The sequence below is a fragment of the Malaclemys terrapin genome, chromosome 2, assembly GCF_027887155.1.
Source record: "Malaclemys terrapin pileata isolate rMalTer1 chromosome 2, rMalTer1.hap1, whole genome shotgun sequence".
Classification (NCBI taxonomy): Eukaryota; Metazoa; Chordata; order Testudines; family Emydidae; genus Malaclemys; species Malaclemys terrapin.
In genome coordinates, this window is record NC_071506.1 from 131,602,327 (window position 1) to 131,618,206 (window position 15,880).

Genomic DNA, 15,880 nt, shown 5'->3' on the forward strand with positions numbered 1-15,880 from the left:
TAGAAGCCACCCTCCTTGACCGCTGCTGCACTTGGTGGGGGCACTGGCCACAACCAGCACAAGGACATCCACGGAGCAGCAGGGGCCAGGCGCTTTGAACTAAACAGGACACCATTTGCTTCCTATGATGTTTATTTTAGCCATTGGTTAAACTTATGGGTCGCTCTCCTGTTCCCGAAGCCCCATCAGAGGCTGGGAGAATTAAGGTTTCGTTTTTGTTCTTGTTTTTTTTTTTTCCATTATAGACATTATTAAAAAAAATAAATTTTACAATAATACATTGTTGTTGTTGTTTGATCATTTTAAAAAAAGGAAAGAAAGGAATTACAAAAAAAAGTCACACAGTATATGTATATGGTTATGTATATACATACGTATATGTAGATATAGGCTGTCTCTATATACATACACTATATATGTATATATAAAACAAAAGAAAATGGAAAGAGAGTAATATACAGAGACCTCCATCCATGGATGGCCTCTCCAATCCAACCCAAACCCAACAGGATAAAAGGAAAAGATCCCCATCGAAAGAGCAATTTGGAAACATCGAGACAACCTTTTAACGGTGGAGGTTTTTGTCTTTGATTTTAAAATTTTCGCTAAACCCAGGAAAGGAAAAGATTTAAAGAGACATCCCCCTCCCCTTGGAACTGGCAAAAGAATCCCCTGGGTTCCAAGCTGCCTGCATTCTGATCCAGTGTTCGCCCATCTAGTCAGGGATGCAGCCTCAAAGAGGAGATTGGGGTCTGCATGTGAAACGTTCATTGTCCCCCCACACACACACCTGCCCCACCGTGATTTGAGTGTGGGACGTAAAACACTAGCATGTGGATCTCCCAGGATACAGAATACCAGACTTCATCTGTGGTGGGAATTAAACATAGAATTCTCAAGCAGCAAAGAGAAACTGAACATGGGGAGGGAAAAAAGGTCTCTGTTCTTCGTTCCATCTTCCTGCAAACAGCTATAGTGATCCTGGCACTGCCAGAGTCCATCCAGGAAGTGGCAGGTCATTCTCTGTCCCTTGGCCTACACCAAAGCTTCAGTAGGTCACCGCCTGTTCCCCCTAGTTCTGTTCACAGCTTTGGATCCATTGTTCGTGTGTGCACGCATGTATGTGTGTGTGTGTTCCGGTTTGTTGTGAGTCTCAGGCTCTTGCTTCAGAAAGGAAAAAACCATAAGTATCTATAAAAGAAAATGATCAAAGTTCATCCGCTGGGATGCATGTCCACCCAGAGGTCGGTGCTTCCAGGGCCAGCGTTAACTCTATTCTTGCACATTAAGTGTCTGACACAAGGATTCTCTTTTATTTAATTTCTCAAAAGCAGAAACACTGGGAGAACACAACTTGAGAGAGAGAATTCTTGCAAGAGTTTTTGGGAGTGTGCGCGCGCGAGTGTGGGTTTTGTTGGCATTTCCTTCACAATGCGTCTCCTCTCTCCTTTATAACGCCAGTTTCACGAGAAGGAATGGGAGAACAGAGAGGATACCCCTGGCTGAATGTCGGCTGCCAGATGCCTTCTGGTCCACAAAAGTCTTCTGGTCTGGCATAATGTCTGTGGTCAGCTGTGTCTGTGGGCAAAGGAATGGAAAACAGGAGTTTAGTTCAGTGGCAGAGCTCTGTGTTTGCATAAGGGAAAGCATCTGATCTTATCTTGGAATAATGTATCTGCTATAATAAACACTGTTTCATGCATCTGACGAAGTGGGTATTCACCCACGAAAGCTTATGCTCCAATACATCTGTTAGTCTATAAGGTGCCACAGGACTCCTCGTCGCTTTTTACAGATCCAGACTAACACAGCTACTCCTCTGATACTTGACTGTTTCTAACTGCTCATAGATTTTAAGACCAGGAGGGACCAATACATCTTCTAGTTTGACTCCTGCATAACTCAGGCCAGAGAATAACAGCCAGTTATCTCTGTATTGAGCCCGGTAACTTGTGTCTATCTACAGCATATCTTCCAGCAAGGGATCCAATATTGATTTGAAGAGATCAAGAGATGGATAATCTACCACTTCCCTTGGTAGCTTGTTCCAGTGGCTTTTCCCCTCATCGCTGAAAAATCGTGCTACCAACTGTAGCCAGATCTGGTTGGCTACAGGGGTGGGGTGGGGATCTTTGGGAAATAGTTTTTAATTTTCTTCTGAATTTGGGAGGGGGTTCAAAGAAATCAAAGAACTTGCATTTTTTCTCTAAAATTGGATTTTCCCCCCACATTTTTGATTTTTTTCAAAACTGAATTTTTCATTTCAAAATTTTGATTTTTTTCCCGAAATTTTTTAGGGGTTTTTCCCCCCCAAAATTTTGAAAATGTCAACCCTACTCTATAATTTGTTGGAAAAAAAACAACAGGTGATTTTTTCTGTGAAAATTTAGTCCAGAATTTCCCCTTTTTTGGTATTTAAAAATTCCATCAACATTTCAAGATCTGAAGAGAAAAAATATCATGTCAACCAGCTCTTCACAAATCTGCCAGGTCACAGCTGTTCTGAGCCAACTCTGCTTCAGCGGATCTAATCAAAACACCCTTTGAGTCTCTGTAAAATTGCAGCGTAGACACTCAGGCTCAGGCTGGAGTCCTATAGAAACACTTCAGATTGAACATATAGAACATTGCAGAGTCGGGCTGTAATTGGGGTTAGCACATATTCTAGAGCCCGCAAAACACAACAGGGGTGAGTAGGTGTTAGGGATACACACATACAGTTCCACTGAGATGTGGAAATGGAGTAGGGACAGGCTCATGGGATTTTAAAAGCTTGGCTGTTTTCTTTAATTCCTTGTCGCCCTGTAGATACAACCCTGGAAAACCAGCTCAGCTTAGAGAAACCTTACTGTCCCAGTAGATATGCTGAGACTCATTTGTAACTCCATCTGACTCCATCTCTTGCCTCTATTGGCATGTATGCATGGCACAAAGCACCCCCATGCTCACACTTCCATGCTCTCCAGCCTGCCCCTTTCTCTCTTCCCAAGAGATGCCATGACACATACCTCCGAGAAGCAGAGACTGTGCTCTTTGGATTTGTTTAGCTTCGGTCCATGTTCCTGTGGAGGAGAAAGAACAAGCCAGGAGGTCTTGCCAAAGGTCTCAGGGTTTCAAGCAAGCTGAAATCAGACCTGGTAGCCAACTATCATTACCCCCATTTTATAGATGGGGAAACGGAGGCAGAAAGAGCTAAAGTGACTTGCCCAGGATCACACATTAAGTTTGTGGCAGAGGAGAACAGAGCACAGGAGCCACTATATTACATTCCTTCACAGAACTGGAAATAGAACCCAGGAGTCCTGACTCCCAGGCATTTGCTTTAAGTAATAGGCCATCCATGCTGCACCATGGACAGGGCCAGTGCTTCCATTTAGGTGATCTAGGCAGTCGCCTAGGGCAGCAGGATTTGGGGGGCGGCAATTCTGCGGTTGGGGGTCCTTCCACGCTCCGGGACCTGCCGCCGAAGTGCCCCGAAGACCGGGAGCGTGGAAGGACCCCCCACATAGGGCGGCAAAAACCCTGGCGTCGCTCCTGATCGTGGACAGACTGTGCTTGGTCAGAGATTAACACCTGTAACCGCCATGGAACATCACTGGTCACTCCTCACAGTCTGCGACAGAATAAAGGGGGTGTGAGGAATCATCTTTGTCAGGCAATTCCCGAGCAAGCTTCCTCCTTCTTGTCATTTCTCTTTAATCTCAAAAAAAGCAGTAAGATCTACCTTTGGTGTTATGTTGCAGATGAGACAAATCATTCCCTTTAGCTGGTAAGAAAGGAATGTGCTGGCCTGTTCCGTACCCTGGGTTCTAAAGACCTGACTCATTCCACCAGCCCCGCTCAAACAAGCTGTCCCTCCGGAGCACACTAAGCCCAATTTCATTGGAGCTGAACTTTTGTCGTTTTCCACTGTCCTTGCAGAGCCAGCCTACAAGGGCATCCCGAATTGTTTTTATTCTGATCACAGGCCTGCAATTACCAGGGTTCCACATTTGCATGGGGCATTTGAAGGCAGTTCAGAGTGTGTGTCTGGTGTTGAAACATTAAGTCTCTCTGTGTGCTCTGTGTACGCTGGGGCTGCCAGAAAAGCTTTGAGAAGGAGAGAAGAAAGAAAATTCTCATCCCTCGCTCCCTGGGCTGCTTAGCCTCTCTGCTGGACTCCTGCCTAGATCTGGGCAGATAGTGCAAACAAAATAAATCTGCAAATATTCATTCAACTTCTGCAAACTCGATTGACTACGTGTTCCTTGCCTGAAAGTCTTCAAGCAGATGAATCCAGATATCATTATTATTTTTTATATGGCAATACAGCTACCAGGCCCCACCCAAGTTGGGGGCCCCACTATGTTAGGTGTCATACAAACATCTAGCAAGAGACAGTCCCTGCTCTGAGGAACTCACGGCACAAACACTCATGATGTAAAATTTCACACACAGGGTACGTCCACACTGCAATTAAAAAATCGCGGCTGGCCTGTGCCAGCTGACAGGTTTGCAGGGCTCGGGTTGTGGGTCCGTTTAATTGCAGTGTAGATGTCCAGGCTCAGGCTGGAGCCCGGGCTCTAGGACCCCGCAAGGTGGGAGGGTCACAGAGCTCAGCTGCAGCCCATGCCGAATCATCTACACCTCAAATAAACAGAGCCACAGACCGAGCCCTGGAAGCCCAAGTTGGCTGGCACAGGCCAGCCGTGTCTAATTGCAGTGTAGACATACCCTTTGAGAGGAAATTCTGAATCTGCATCAGGATGGGCTAGTTATCTAAGGGCCTGTCTTCCCAGCAGTGTTATCTTGAGGTAAACCAATTTCCATCCACACACACGCATCTCTAGCTTAAGATAAGTGTTGCTTTCAACTGAGGCTAGCTGGCTTGTTGGATGGGGGCTGGAGTTCGAGCACTGCAGATGCTGGAGCTAGTGCAACTCGAGCGTTGTTTGTTGTGTGGCCACTCGCACTTGAGAGGCGTTAACTCAAGTGTCGATAGCTCAAGCTAACCCTGCAGTGAAGACAAACCTGGAGAGGAGACCTTGCCTTCACTGGAATGCCAGGTTGTGTTAGAACACATCCTTGACGAGTCATGTTAACTGACATGCCGTCAAACATGACTTTGCTGGGACTATTGCATTCAGCATTGTGTTATGGGCGAACCCTCCTGAAACAATATATAGGCTCAATCCCTGACGTGGTATTAAACACAGAGGCCCCTGTGGACCCTGACTGCAAGATGTGTTTAACATTGTGTTGGTTAACGTGACTCCTGATGGCTGTGTTCTGACATCACCTACATTTCTAGTGGAGACAAACCCCACATCAGAATCCAGCCAGGGAGCAGAAGCAGTTCAATGTAGCTTAGGAGCGAATGGCACTTGTTGCATGCTGCAGGGGAGGGGCTGTGGGGATGGGGAAATAGCCCTGAGAAGAGTTCAGATTCTGTATCAGGTGTGTTGCCCCTACAGACTATTTTATGCCTGGTCTCCCACCAGCAACAGCCCCGACTCAGCCATTATGGGCCAGCACAAGCACACAAGGACAAGTTGGGATTTGCACGAACTGAGCTAACTGGTGGTGATTCCAATTACAAGTTTCCATGGCTTCAGAGGCCTGAGCTAAAAACTGGAGCATAAGTACCTAGAGGCCACTGCCGCTGCTTGTGCTGCACTTGGGTTTGGCAGCGGTGCAGTTACTCCGACTTCGGGCCATCAGGGCTACTCCGGAGTGTACACAAGCCTAATTATCCTTCCATTTTGTGTCAGTCTGAAAGGGGCTGTGGGTTTTGCCCAATTTCAACCACTGGTTCTAAGCCTGCGGACTGGCCAATCATACATAAGCCATGCTCTCCCATGAAACTCTTGTGAGAGAGATCTGAGAAAGGTAAGCTGAGGGAGGGGAATAAGCCTCTGAAAGGAGCACGTACAGTTCAAGAACAAAAGCACTAACAAGAAGCTCTCCCAATCTCGCTACAATAGGCCTTTTAGTGCTGAAGATGGCCATAAAAGCACTGAAGTCTCTCAATGTGAAGTGAGATGGGGCCATTAGACTCATCTCTTCCTTTCATCCTTTTGCGACTCAAACAGAGTTAAAGGGGAAGTGAACAGACTCAGGAAAGTGGGATTTGTACTATGGAGTGAGTTGCTGGGGCACGGGATTTTCATTCACACTGCAGAGCCCACAGTGCTCCCAGGGAGGCCACCACTGCACAATGGTCAAGCGCACGCACATCCACAAATACACACGAGGACACACACATGGGGCTATCGCTACTCGTCCAAGAAAACCTTTTACAGAATTTCAAAAAATACAAGCTAACTTTTTCTTTTCATTTTCTTGCCCGGTGTCAGATAGTGAGTCAGTAGCAGACCTAGACCTGAATCCCAGGAGTGCTTTCTAGTCCCCTGGCTCTCACCGACAGAGCACACCTTAATTCTTGACAAAGTAGTACGACCTGCAAAGCTAAGTGCATATTTCTCTTCTCAGCTACACTGGTGTAAATATGAGTAACCCCAGTAAGGTCAATGTTGGTGTAACTGCACTGGGCTTAGTTCTACTCTCACTTGCATTAGTGTATATCTGGAGTAACTCTGGTGAAGTCAATGGAGACACACCAGTGTACATGATAGGAGAATTAGGCCTGATGACTTTAATGGAGATACTCCTGATTTACCCAGCAGGTTGAATCCAGACTTGCTCACTCGGGGTCAGATTCTGATCTCACACAGGTATTCATCAGGAATAACTCCACTGACTTCCATGGAGCTATTCCTGATTTACAAAGGAGTGACTGAGACTGATTTTGGAGTAAATCCAGTGTCACACCTCTGAAGTCAGTGGAGTAACACAGGCCAAGTCCTCTGCTGGTATATTTGGGGCAGCTTGACTGAAGCCAATGGAGCTGTGCCTGTTTTCACAAGTAGAGAACATGACCCTCCTCACAGTATAGAGGATCAGAACCAGGCCCTGTGTGTTACTCAGTTTTTACTCAGGTATCACTCCTATTACAGTATTGCTAATAATGGGTGTTTTGATTCTCTGGCAATTCTGAAAAAAAAATCAAGAAAAATTGTTCCAGGGCAAGCCGAAAATGAATTTTTCAAAAAATGTCGTCAAGTCGAAAAACAAAAAGAAATAAATAAATGTCAGGTTGAATGGAATGTTTTGTTTTGACAAAATCACAATGTTTTGGGTTCTGGACCATTTTTAAATATCTGGAGGTTTTGTCCAATAAAATTACAGGATATTTTGAAGCACAAAGTTGTTCTGAACCCCCCACCCCAAAATAGAAATATTTTGTTTCATAAAATGTCAAAATGAAACATTTTGATTTTTTCTGATTTTTTTAAGGTGTTTTTCAACCAAAACTTGGTTGGATCCAACTCCAATTCCCTACCAAATCTGCATTCTTCACTAAACAAGAGTTACAGCGAAAACATTTTACCCAGCTGAGTTCCCACTGAGTTCTCCCTGAGTAGCAACTGAGCTCAGGGTCTGACCTAGTGGAGTTCACTGGGTTTACTACAAGCAAAACTAGTCCACTAGTAATTGACTCCAGCAATATGCCGCCACACCACCACCACCACCAGCACTTCCATCATCAGGTGGCAAATGGAGCAGAAGATGCGGTAACGCTGATAACAACATTGTTTTTCCCTTTCTTCCCACTTAGAAGAAGAACAATTCTGCCAAGCGTGTCTCACAATGAAAAGTGAGCCAAGTGCCCACCAAGGCGGCGGCGGGGCCCTGATGTGCCGCAATTCTAGCATGAAATTGAGCTGCTGATTGTCTCACGGAGTGGTAACTAGAAAACATAAGATGTAATTACTCAAGCATGCCGGATCTAATTAGAGGCTGCCCAAGGGTGACATTGCTGCCTTCACGTGTGCTCACCAGCCTGAAGGAGAAGAAGAGACTTACTTTGTTTCTGCAGAGGTGGACAGAGAATCATCCTCCGGTTGGAACTGTGAGTAGGAGATGCCTGTCTAGCTAGCTAGCTCTTCGGGGCAGGGACCGTGTCTTTCTATGTGTTTGTACAGTCCCTAGAGCAGATCAGGGCCTCTGGGCATTATCATCTGATAACCATTAAAAGACAGGGGCCAGCGGAGTGATTCCAATAGCTCTCTGTACACCACCCCGATCAGTGTGGTAGCTTGATGCTTCCCCTGCCTTCAGCAACGCCGCTTCAGATGCAGGGATGAGGGGGAGCAGTAATTTCCGGGTGGGTCTGAGGCTTCATCTAGACTAGGATTGAAGGTTATTGGATGGGGTTAGCTATCTCGATCCCAACACCTTCTAAAACTCTAGACCAGACAAGGTAAATTGTACTACAGTACGTGCTAAACGGGTTGAGGTAAAGCCTTGCTATAGTGCAGTTTACCTTGTCATCACTAGAGTTTTAGAAAGTGTTGGATCAAGCTAGCTAACAACACATCTTTCAGTCCTAGGGTAGAGCTATACTGCAATCGTTTGGTAGAGTAGACGTACCTGAGCTGGCTTTAATCTAGCGAGCTTGAGTAGAGTAGCGCACAAGTTGGACAAACCCACCTGGAATCCTGGGTAATTACTTGGGTGGGTAGCCCCTGCTGAAGCACATGCTGCTGCAACTTCACTGCTATCAGTACTCCAGCCAGCTAGATTAAAGCTAGCCCAGGTATGTCTCCACAAACTGCAACCACACCTCGTGACCACCGCATAGACATATCACTCATCTAGGCAAAGCTGTGAAGGAGAATGCCAAATGGGCGTGGCCAGCTCCTGCTGCAGGATGAGACTAACTCCCAAGCAACTAGAAGTCTGCAGGGCCAGAGGAATTTGAGGAGGCCAAGGATGGAGCTGTGAATTGTGGTTTGAGGTTTAAATTCTAAGATCCTTGCCAGCCCATGTGGGTTTGGTTTTGTTTCTGGATTCGATTCAAAAGCAGAAGGGACCTTATTTTCCAGTTCTGGTTCCTGTTTAGTTATGGCTAAAATCTCAGGAGGGCAGCTCAGAAGATTTCAATCCAAGGTGGGGGAAATCCCACAAAATCAACAATAGTCCTAAGAGATTAGCTATTTGGGGTCAACGTCTTAACAGAACCACTTGCCAAGGTTTCATTGCCCTGGAACCTGAGCACAGGCCCCGATTCAGCCTCAGACATAACCTTAATCTTGATCCAGATCCCACCACCTCCTCCCCAGCCCATTGCCAGCAGGATTACATAGCGGTGTGTGCACATAGGAGCATACGTGCAGGCCGTAAATCCACAGGCTGTGTGTGGATACTGATGGGCACTTTCAGCTTCCAGTGCTCACCCAAAGCAGGAAGGCTAGCCAACCTGGGCAAAAACTGGTAGCCCATGGGGCACTGCATGAGAAAGCATGAGCCTGGGAGATCTCCATCCCAAACAAGAGAAGGCGAAAAGAAATCAAACCATCTAATACACATAACAGTAAGCACACTGGGGCTGGGGCTGTTGGGGAGCCCTGGGGGATTCTGGGTAATGGGGATGTATCAGGGGCTGGGCAGAGCCCGGGGAGATTCTGGGTAACAGAGAATAGGGTGCTGGGCATGGGCCAAGAGGATTCTGGGTAACAGAGAATTTGGCGCTGTAATAACTCAAGAGGTACACTTGCAAACAGCAGCCTTCGATAGACAACCCTCACTTTCCAAGACCATAGGCTAAGTCCTGGCAGGGACATCAATGTGTGGGAGGCTTTGGCCAAGCTAGGTCCATGCATCAAATTAACACGTGTCTTCTGTGAAGAGCGAGCAGGAGCCGGAGCTGAGGTCCTACCTGAACAGAGGTGCAAGTTGTGATCACACTGGTGTCATAGATGGTGTTGCTGTCATTGATGTCATCTGGCAAAGCAGGGCTCTTTTCTGTCTTAGGGGGCAGGGTGACAGGCAGCGAGGGGTTTTTGGGGGACAGATTGACATCCGTACCATTGCCGAAGGCCTGAATGGCGTTTCCTGTGAGTAGGAAGAGAGACAGGGCTTTGGGGATGTGGTTTCACTATCAACTTCTATGCACACAACTCACAGGGCATACAACAATAAATACTAAACATGCTGTGCTTCCCCATGGATCTGAAAACACTTTACTAACATTAGGAATGGATTAAAGCTGACAAACTCCCCCCTCCTCATGAGACAGGTCAGCATAATCCCCATTTTATAGATGGGGAAACTGAGGCACCCAGCCGGGCTGCAACATGCCTGAGGCCACACAGCAAGTTGGCAGTAGACGCCAGCGCAGAGGCCATGGTGGACATGACATCCTTGCTCCAACCACTACACAGCATTACTTCCTTAGACTGGGAGTGGAACCCAGGAGTCCTGACTCCTGGACCACTGTGGTGATCATTAGACCACAATCCCTTCCCAGGGCAAGGAGTAGAACCAGGAGTCCTGACGGCCCATTCCCTGCTCTAACCACTAGAAATGTTGCTTGCTGTGTTTTAGGGCGGCTCCCAGCTGGTTGTATCAAACTTCATGGTCATCAGGGCTAGGGGCTGTCTTAGATAACGACTGAGAGACAGCCACTGCCACCCCTCGTCCAGGCTCTCACACCAGCAGCCCGTGAGAGGAGATAGTTGCTGGGGCTCTGTTGGGCCAGCCGGACAGCCTCCTCCTTGGGAGGGGGTCTGCTTGCTTCCAGGCAGCTGCGGAAGCAAAAGCCCTCAAGCTTTATTTGCACACATCCCACTTTGAGAAGCATGCCATGGCAGAGACAGCCAGGAGTCACTAGCTGTCAGTGGGAGGCCGGGGCCATGGGCGGGAGTGAGCAGGCTTCAAACAATGTGGGCAAGTTATTTCTCTTCCTGTCAGGCTGTCATCTCTCATTCATACTCTTCTTCCTTCCCGGCCTCGCACCTTCTCTCTCACACACACACTCTCTCTACCCACCTATCCTCCTTCCCATTCCCTGCTCCTCATTCCAGCCCTCCTTCCTGCCCAGACCTCATTGCTTTGGGACCCAGCCTGTCACCTTGAGGTTTTGCTTCATTCGCTCTGACACAGCCCCTGCAGATCAAAGTGTTTCCTCTCCTTAACCCCCCCCAAACCCCAGCCCCAAGCCTGTTTCTCAAATATGACTAAATCCCACCACAGGGGGGATACGTCTTACGAACTCTCACCTATAGTGGGGACCCCACCTCCTCCCTGAGCCCAGGGAAGGGGATTGAGGGCAGCGGTGCTGGAACTAGGGGTGAGCCACAGCCCCTGGCTTGAAGCAGTAATAACAAACACCAAATGCATGATAGAGGGGACTCTGTGTCTCATGGATCCCCTGGGATGGTCCTGGAGTCCTCCCCGCTCCAGCCCATTGCTCCGCAGAGGTTGTCAGTAGCTCTCCCATGCAGAAGATTGGGGCTGGCAGCAGTTCTGCTGCTCCAATAGTAACTCCTCCTTCCCCATCTCTCTGTCTCACACAGGAGGCCCTAGCCTGTTTCAAGGTGGCAGCCCGGGGCAATTCTACCCAACGGCACGAGAAAAGCTTCCAAAGGGGGAGAGGGGGAAGGGGCAATGAGGCACCGTGCGCTGACCCGTTGCTCTGGCTGCATGGGCTCCATGCCCAGCACAGAGATAAATACCCAGGTGCATTGTCTCCAGCCCCGCTCCCCACTGTGGCGCCGTCACAGAGAATATGGCAGTTGCTGATGGAAACAGCACAAATTATGCCTTTTCCACTGAGCCCCCGATTCCTCTGCAGCTCTGCGAGCAGGAGAGGCATCTTGGGGGCATGGCAGCAGTGTTTAGGGAAGGCAGAGAAAAGAAGAGAGCAATGGGATGGGAGTGACTGGAAACCAGAACTAAAAATACCATCTGGTAGAGGATCTTCCACGTCCACCTCCCCACCTCCATCCTCTCCCTATCTTCCTTCCCCATCACCTCCCATCCTCCTCTACCACCTTCTCATCCTTCATCCCTCCCTTCCCCTTGCTACCCCCACCCTCATCCCCCAAGTTCAGCATCCCTGCTCCCTTTGCCAGGCATCTCTTCCTGCCCATAGGCATTCTCATCGGCCCTAGATGCACCATGGGCAAAGCACACCAGAGGCAGAGGTTTCCAACTCCCCCAGACAGGGACAATACACAGGAGCCAGAAACCTGGAAGAGATCAGCTGCTAGCCACATGGTTCAAAGCCACTGAGTTCAAGGTGCTGCTCTTCCCCCCGACACACCTTAATCTTTCCTCTCTCCACCTTCCCCTCCATGACACCCTGATTGCTCATTGCAAAGGAAAAAGAAATGCCAAATGAGCAGGGGGGGTAGAAGAGTTAAGTAGCGTTGCCAGCGCGTAGGGTTTGACTGTGAGTTTCATGATAGTCGGTGATTTACTTAGAACCCAGGATCTAATGTAAATGATTGCATGAGAATCTCAGTTCTTTGGAAACAAAAGCTAAGATTCCAGCCCTCCTGGTGTGACAATCACTAGTCAGCCCATCAAGATACATATAACATTTATAAAGTCAGTGTAGTAATCTTTGAATATTCCATGTATCTATAGCATCTGTCACACCTGGTTACAGAGAAAAGCTTGAAAACGTGACCCAAGTGTTCCTTAAAGGCTCAGAAACTAGAAGGCAAAGAAAAAAAGCCCCAACATTGTGTGAGTCTCGGGGTTAAGCTCATGAGTATTAAGCTTATTTCATGATTTTTGCAGCCCAGACTTGGGGGTTGGGGTTGGCAGTACTGTTAATAGGAGAAATTGAGGAGAGCTGTGGAACTCGGAGTTCACAGACCTGGAAGGAATTATACTTGGAGTGGAGACGGGTTGGGACTTAAGGACACAGGGTACAGGAAAGCTAGCAAGCTAAAGAAGTATGGATTGGCTGAATGGACTATAAGGTGGATAGAAAGCTGGCTAGATCGTCGGGCTCAATGGGTAGTGATCAATGGCTCGACGTCTAGCTGGCAGCCGGTATCAAGCGGAGTGCCCCAGGATTTGGTCCTGGGGCCCATTTTGTTCAACATCTTCATTAATGATCTGGATGATGGGATGGATTGCACCCTCAGCAAGTTCGCGGATGACACTAAGCTGGGAGGAGAGGTAGATACGCTGAAGGGTAGGCATAGGGTCCAGGGTGACCTAGACAAATTGGAGGATTGGGCCAAAAGAAATCTGATGAGGTTCAACAAGGACAAGTGCAGAGTCCTGCACTTAGGATGGAAGAATCCCATGCACTGTTACAGGCTGGGGACCGACTGGCTAAGTGACAGTTCTGCAGAAAAGGACCTGGGGATTACAGTGGATGAGAAGCTGGATATGAGTCAGCAGTGCGCCCTTGTTGCCAAAAAGGCTAACAGCATATTGAGATGCATTAGTAGGAGCATTGCCAGCAGATTGAGGGAAATTATTATTTCCCTCTATTCGGCACTGTGAAGCCATATCTGGAGTATTGCATACAGTTTTGGGCCCCCCACTATAGAAAGGTTGTGGATAAATTTGAGAGACTCCAGGGGAGGGCAACAAAAATGATTAGGGGGCTGGGGCACATGACTTATGAGGAGAAGCTGAGGGAACTGGGTTTGTTTAGTCTGCAGAAGAGAAGAGTGAGGGGGGGATTTGATAGCAGCCTTCAACTACCTGAATGGGGATTCCGAAGAGGATGGAGCTCGGCTGTTCTCAATGGTGGCAGATGACAGAACAAGGAGCAATGGTCTCAACTTGCAGCCGGGGAGGTCTAGGTTGGACATTAGGAAAAACTATTTCACTAGGAGGGTGGTGAGACTCCAGGGGAGGGCAACAAAAATGATTAGGGGGCTGGGGCACATGACTTATGAGGAGAAGCTGAGGGAACTGGGTTTGTTTAGTCTGCAGAAGAGAAGAGTGAGGGGGGGATTTGATAGCAGCCTTCAACTACCTGAATGGGGATTCCAAAGAGGATGGAGCTCGGCTGTTCTCAATGGTGGCAGATGACAGAACAAGGAGCAATGGTCTCAACTTGCAGCCGGGGAGGTCTAGGTTGGACATTAGGAAAAACTATTTCACTAGGAGGGTGGTGAAGCACTGGAATGGGTTACCTAGGGAGGTGGTGGAATCTCCATCCTTAGAGGTTTTTAAGGCCCGGCTTGACAAAGCCCTGGCTGGGATGATTTAGTTGGGGTTGGTCCTGCTTTGAGCAGGGGGTTGGACTAGATGACCTCCTGAGGTCCCTTCCAACCCTAATCTTCTATGATTGTATGTAGGCGGAAATAGACCTGGGTCTATCTAGCCTATCAATGGCACGTTGCAACTGCAGTGGCTTAACTGAGCTACATGATGAGGTATGTGGGTGGGACAAAGCAATAACACATTTGATACCTACCTCTGGACTCCAACATCTCTAGCACTCATAAGTGAAATGAGTTTTGGCAGATCTCCGTCTAAACCCTAGCAGCCATTGAGCCGTACAACAAAACGGACACACGCTTTTGACGGGACTGGTAAGCTCTCTGGAGAACCTCAGGTCTGGAACAGTGGAGGATGAAGCCGGTCCAAAAGTCCCATGCATCATGCAACTCACACAACACTCATGCATTTGGCAGCTCTGTTGTGCCTGCCTCCGTAGCTAGTAAAATGCCGTGTCGCTCTCAAACGTGACATAGCGAGTGTCAGTCACTTTGTGGGCTGAACTGTGCTTGGCTGTGCTGACACCGACCACTAGGCCATACTCTGCTCCCAGAGCTAGGAATCCTGACACCCAGCATTCCAGTGCTGCCTAGCAACAAGTAGTATAACCCACTGGAGAAGTGTGTCCCCCTCTATGGACTAGTCCACGTAGAGGATAACAGCCTGCTTAGAGCAACAGCTCTTCTTATACTATAACTCAGATGGCGGAGGTGTATGCTGTGGCACTAAAAGCCCTGCGTTCAAAACCTGTTAACTCATGTAGGGAAAAAGCAGCATGTAGTGGTATAATTAAACACTGTGTCCTAATGAACATGCATAAGGGGGCTGTATAGGTAACCTTAACTCTGCCCAATGCCTTTCACCAGCATGAAATCCTCATGATACTTTTAAGGGGAAGTTTAAGAGTAAAAGCAAACTAGCAGCAAATATGCAAATTTAGCTCATTTGCATAATATGTCTGACATGGCGCTGTACAAAATGTGGCAGCTGTGCAAGTCTGAACTGAGGTGCACTGGTACAGCTGCATAGGGTGAGCAGGCAGGAATAGTGGGGCGGGAGGCTCTGCAGGCCAGGATTATGGGGCACTGGAAACATTGGGGTAGGGTGGCGAATGGGGGCCATGACTGGAATAGCAGGCGGTGCTACAGGTCAGGAGTCAGAACTGCATATGGGGAATCCAGAACTGGAAAAACGGGGGTGCTGATGGTCAGGATTGAGGTGCATTATTATTAATAATTATTATATTATTTCTTTATTTTCTATTTGCATAGTACCAGGGGAGCCAGAGCTCCTACTTCCTTCTCTACAGTGCCTCCTGGTGTGAAAGCGACAATGCCTTCTGTTTCATGAGTGTGCTAGGCTAATCCTGCAAGGCAGGACTAAATTGCAATGGCAGAATAATCCAGGCCTGCTTGCACCCAGTTGTTATCCCCAAAACAGATGAAATTAGCTTGACGATTAAGCAGGGATGGGGACATTGTTAGCACTAGGGCGAGAGAGCTTGACGGTAACATTTTCAGATCATTAAATTGAATAACAACGAATTAAATGGATACAATTATAATAAGTAACGGAGAGAATGAAGCTCCTGGAGCTCAGCACACCAGGGCCTCCTTCATCAAAGGGACCTTGTCAATAGCTATCTGCTAGGTTGTAAGGTTTCCCAAAACTCCACAAGCCAGAAGGAATTTCCTACATCTCCTTCCTGTTCAGAGACATGGAGCAGGAGCTCTGACAAGGTCTTGTGGAGAGGCCAGAATAGCTAGGAGGTTACAGACACCTGCAGCACCACTGCTGAGAG

General features: G+C 47.9%; 1 protein-coding gene across 1 annotated transcript in view; it reads right to left on the bottom strand.

The window, feature by feature from the left end:
• Positions 1–410: 410 nt before the first annotated feature.
• Positions 411–15,880, bottom strand: part of GFRA2 (GDNF family receptor alpha 2) — a 102,873-nt gene continuing 87,403 nt past the window's right edge. Inside the window, exons 7-9 of the mRNA XM_054020504.1 lie at positions 9,761–9,936; positions 3,009–3,062; positions 411–1,578 (exon numbers count right to left, since the gene is read on the bottom strand). Coding sequence (XP_053876479.1) covers positions 1,450–1,578; positions 3,009–3,062; positions 9,761–9,936 — 359 coding nt within the window. The 3' untranslated portion in view covers positions 411–1,449. The remainder of the gene's footprint in view (positions 1,579–3,008; positions 3,063–9,760; positions 9,937–15,880) is intronic.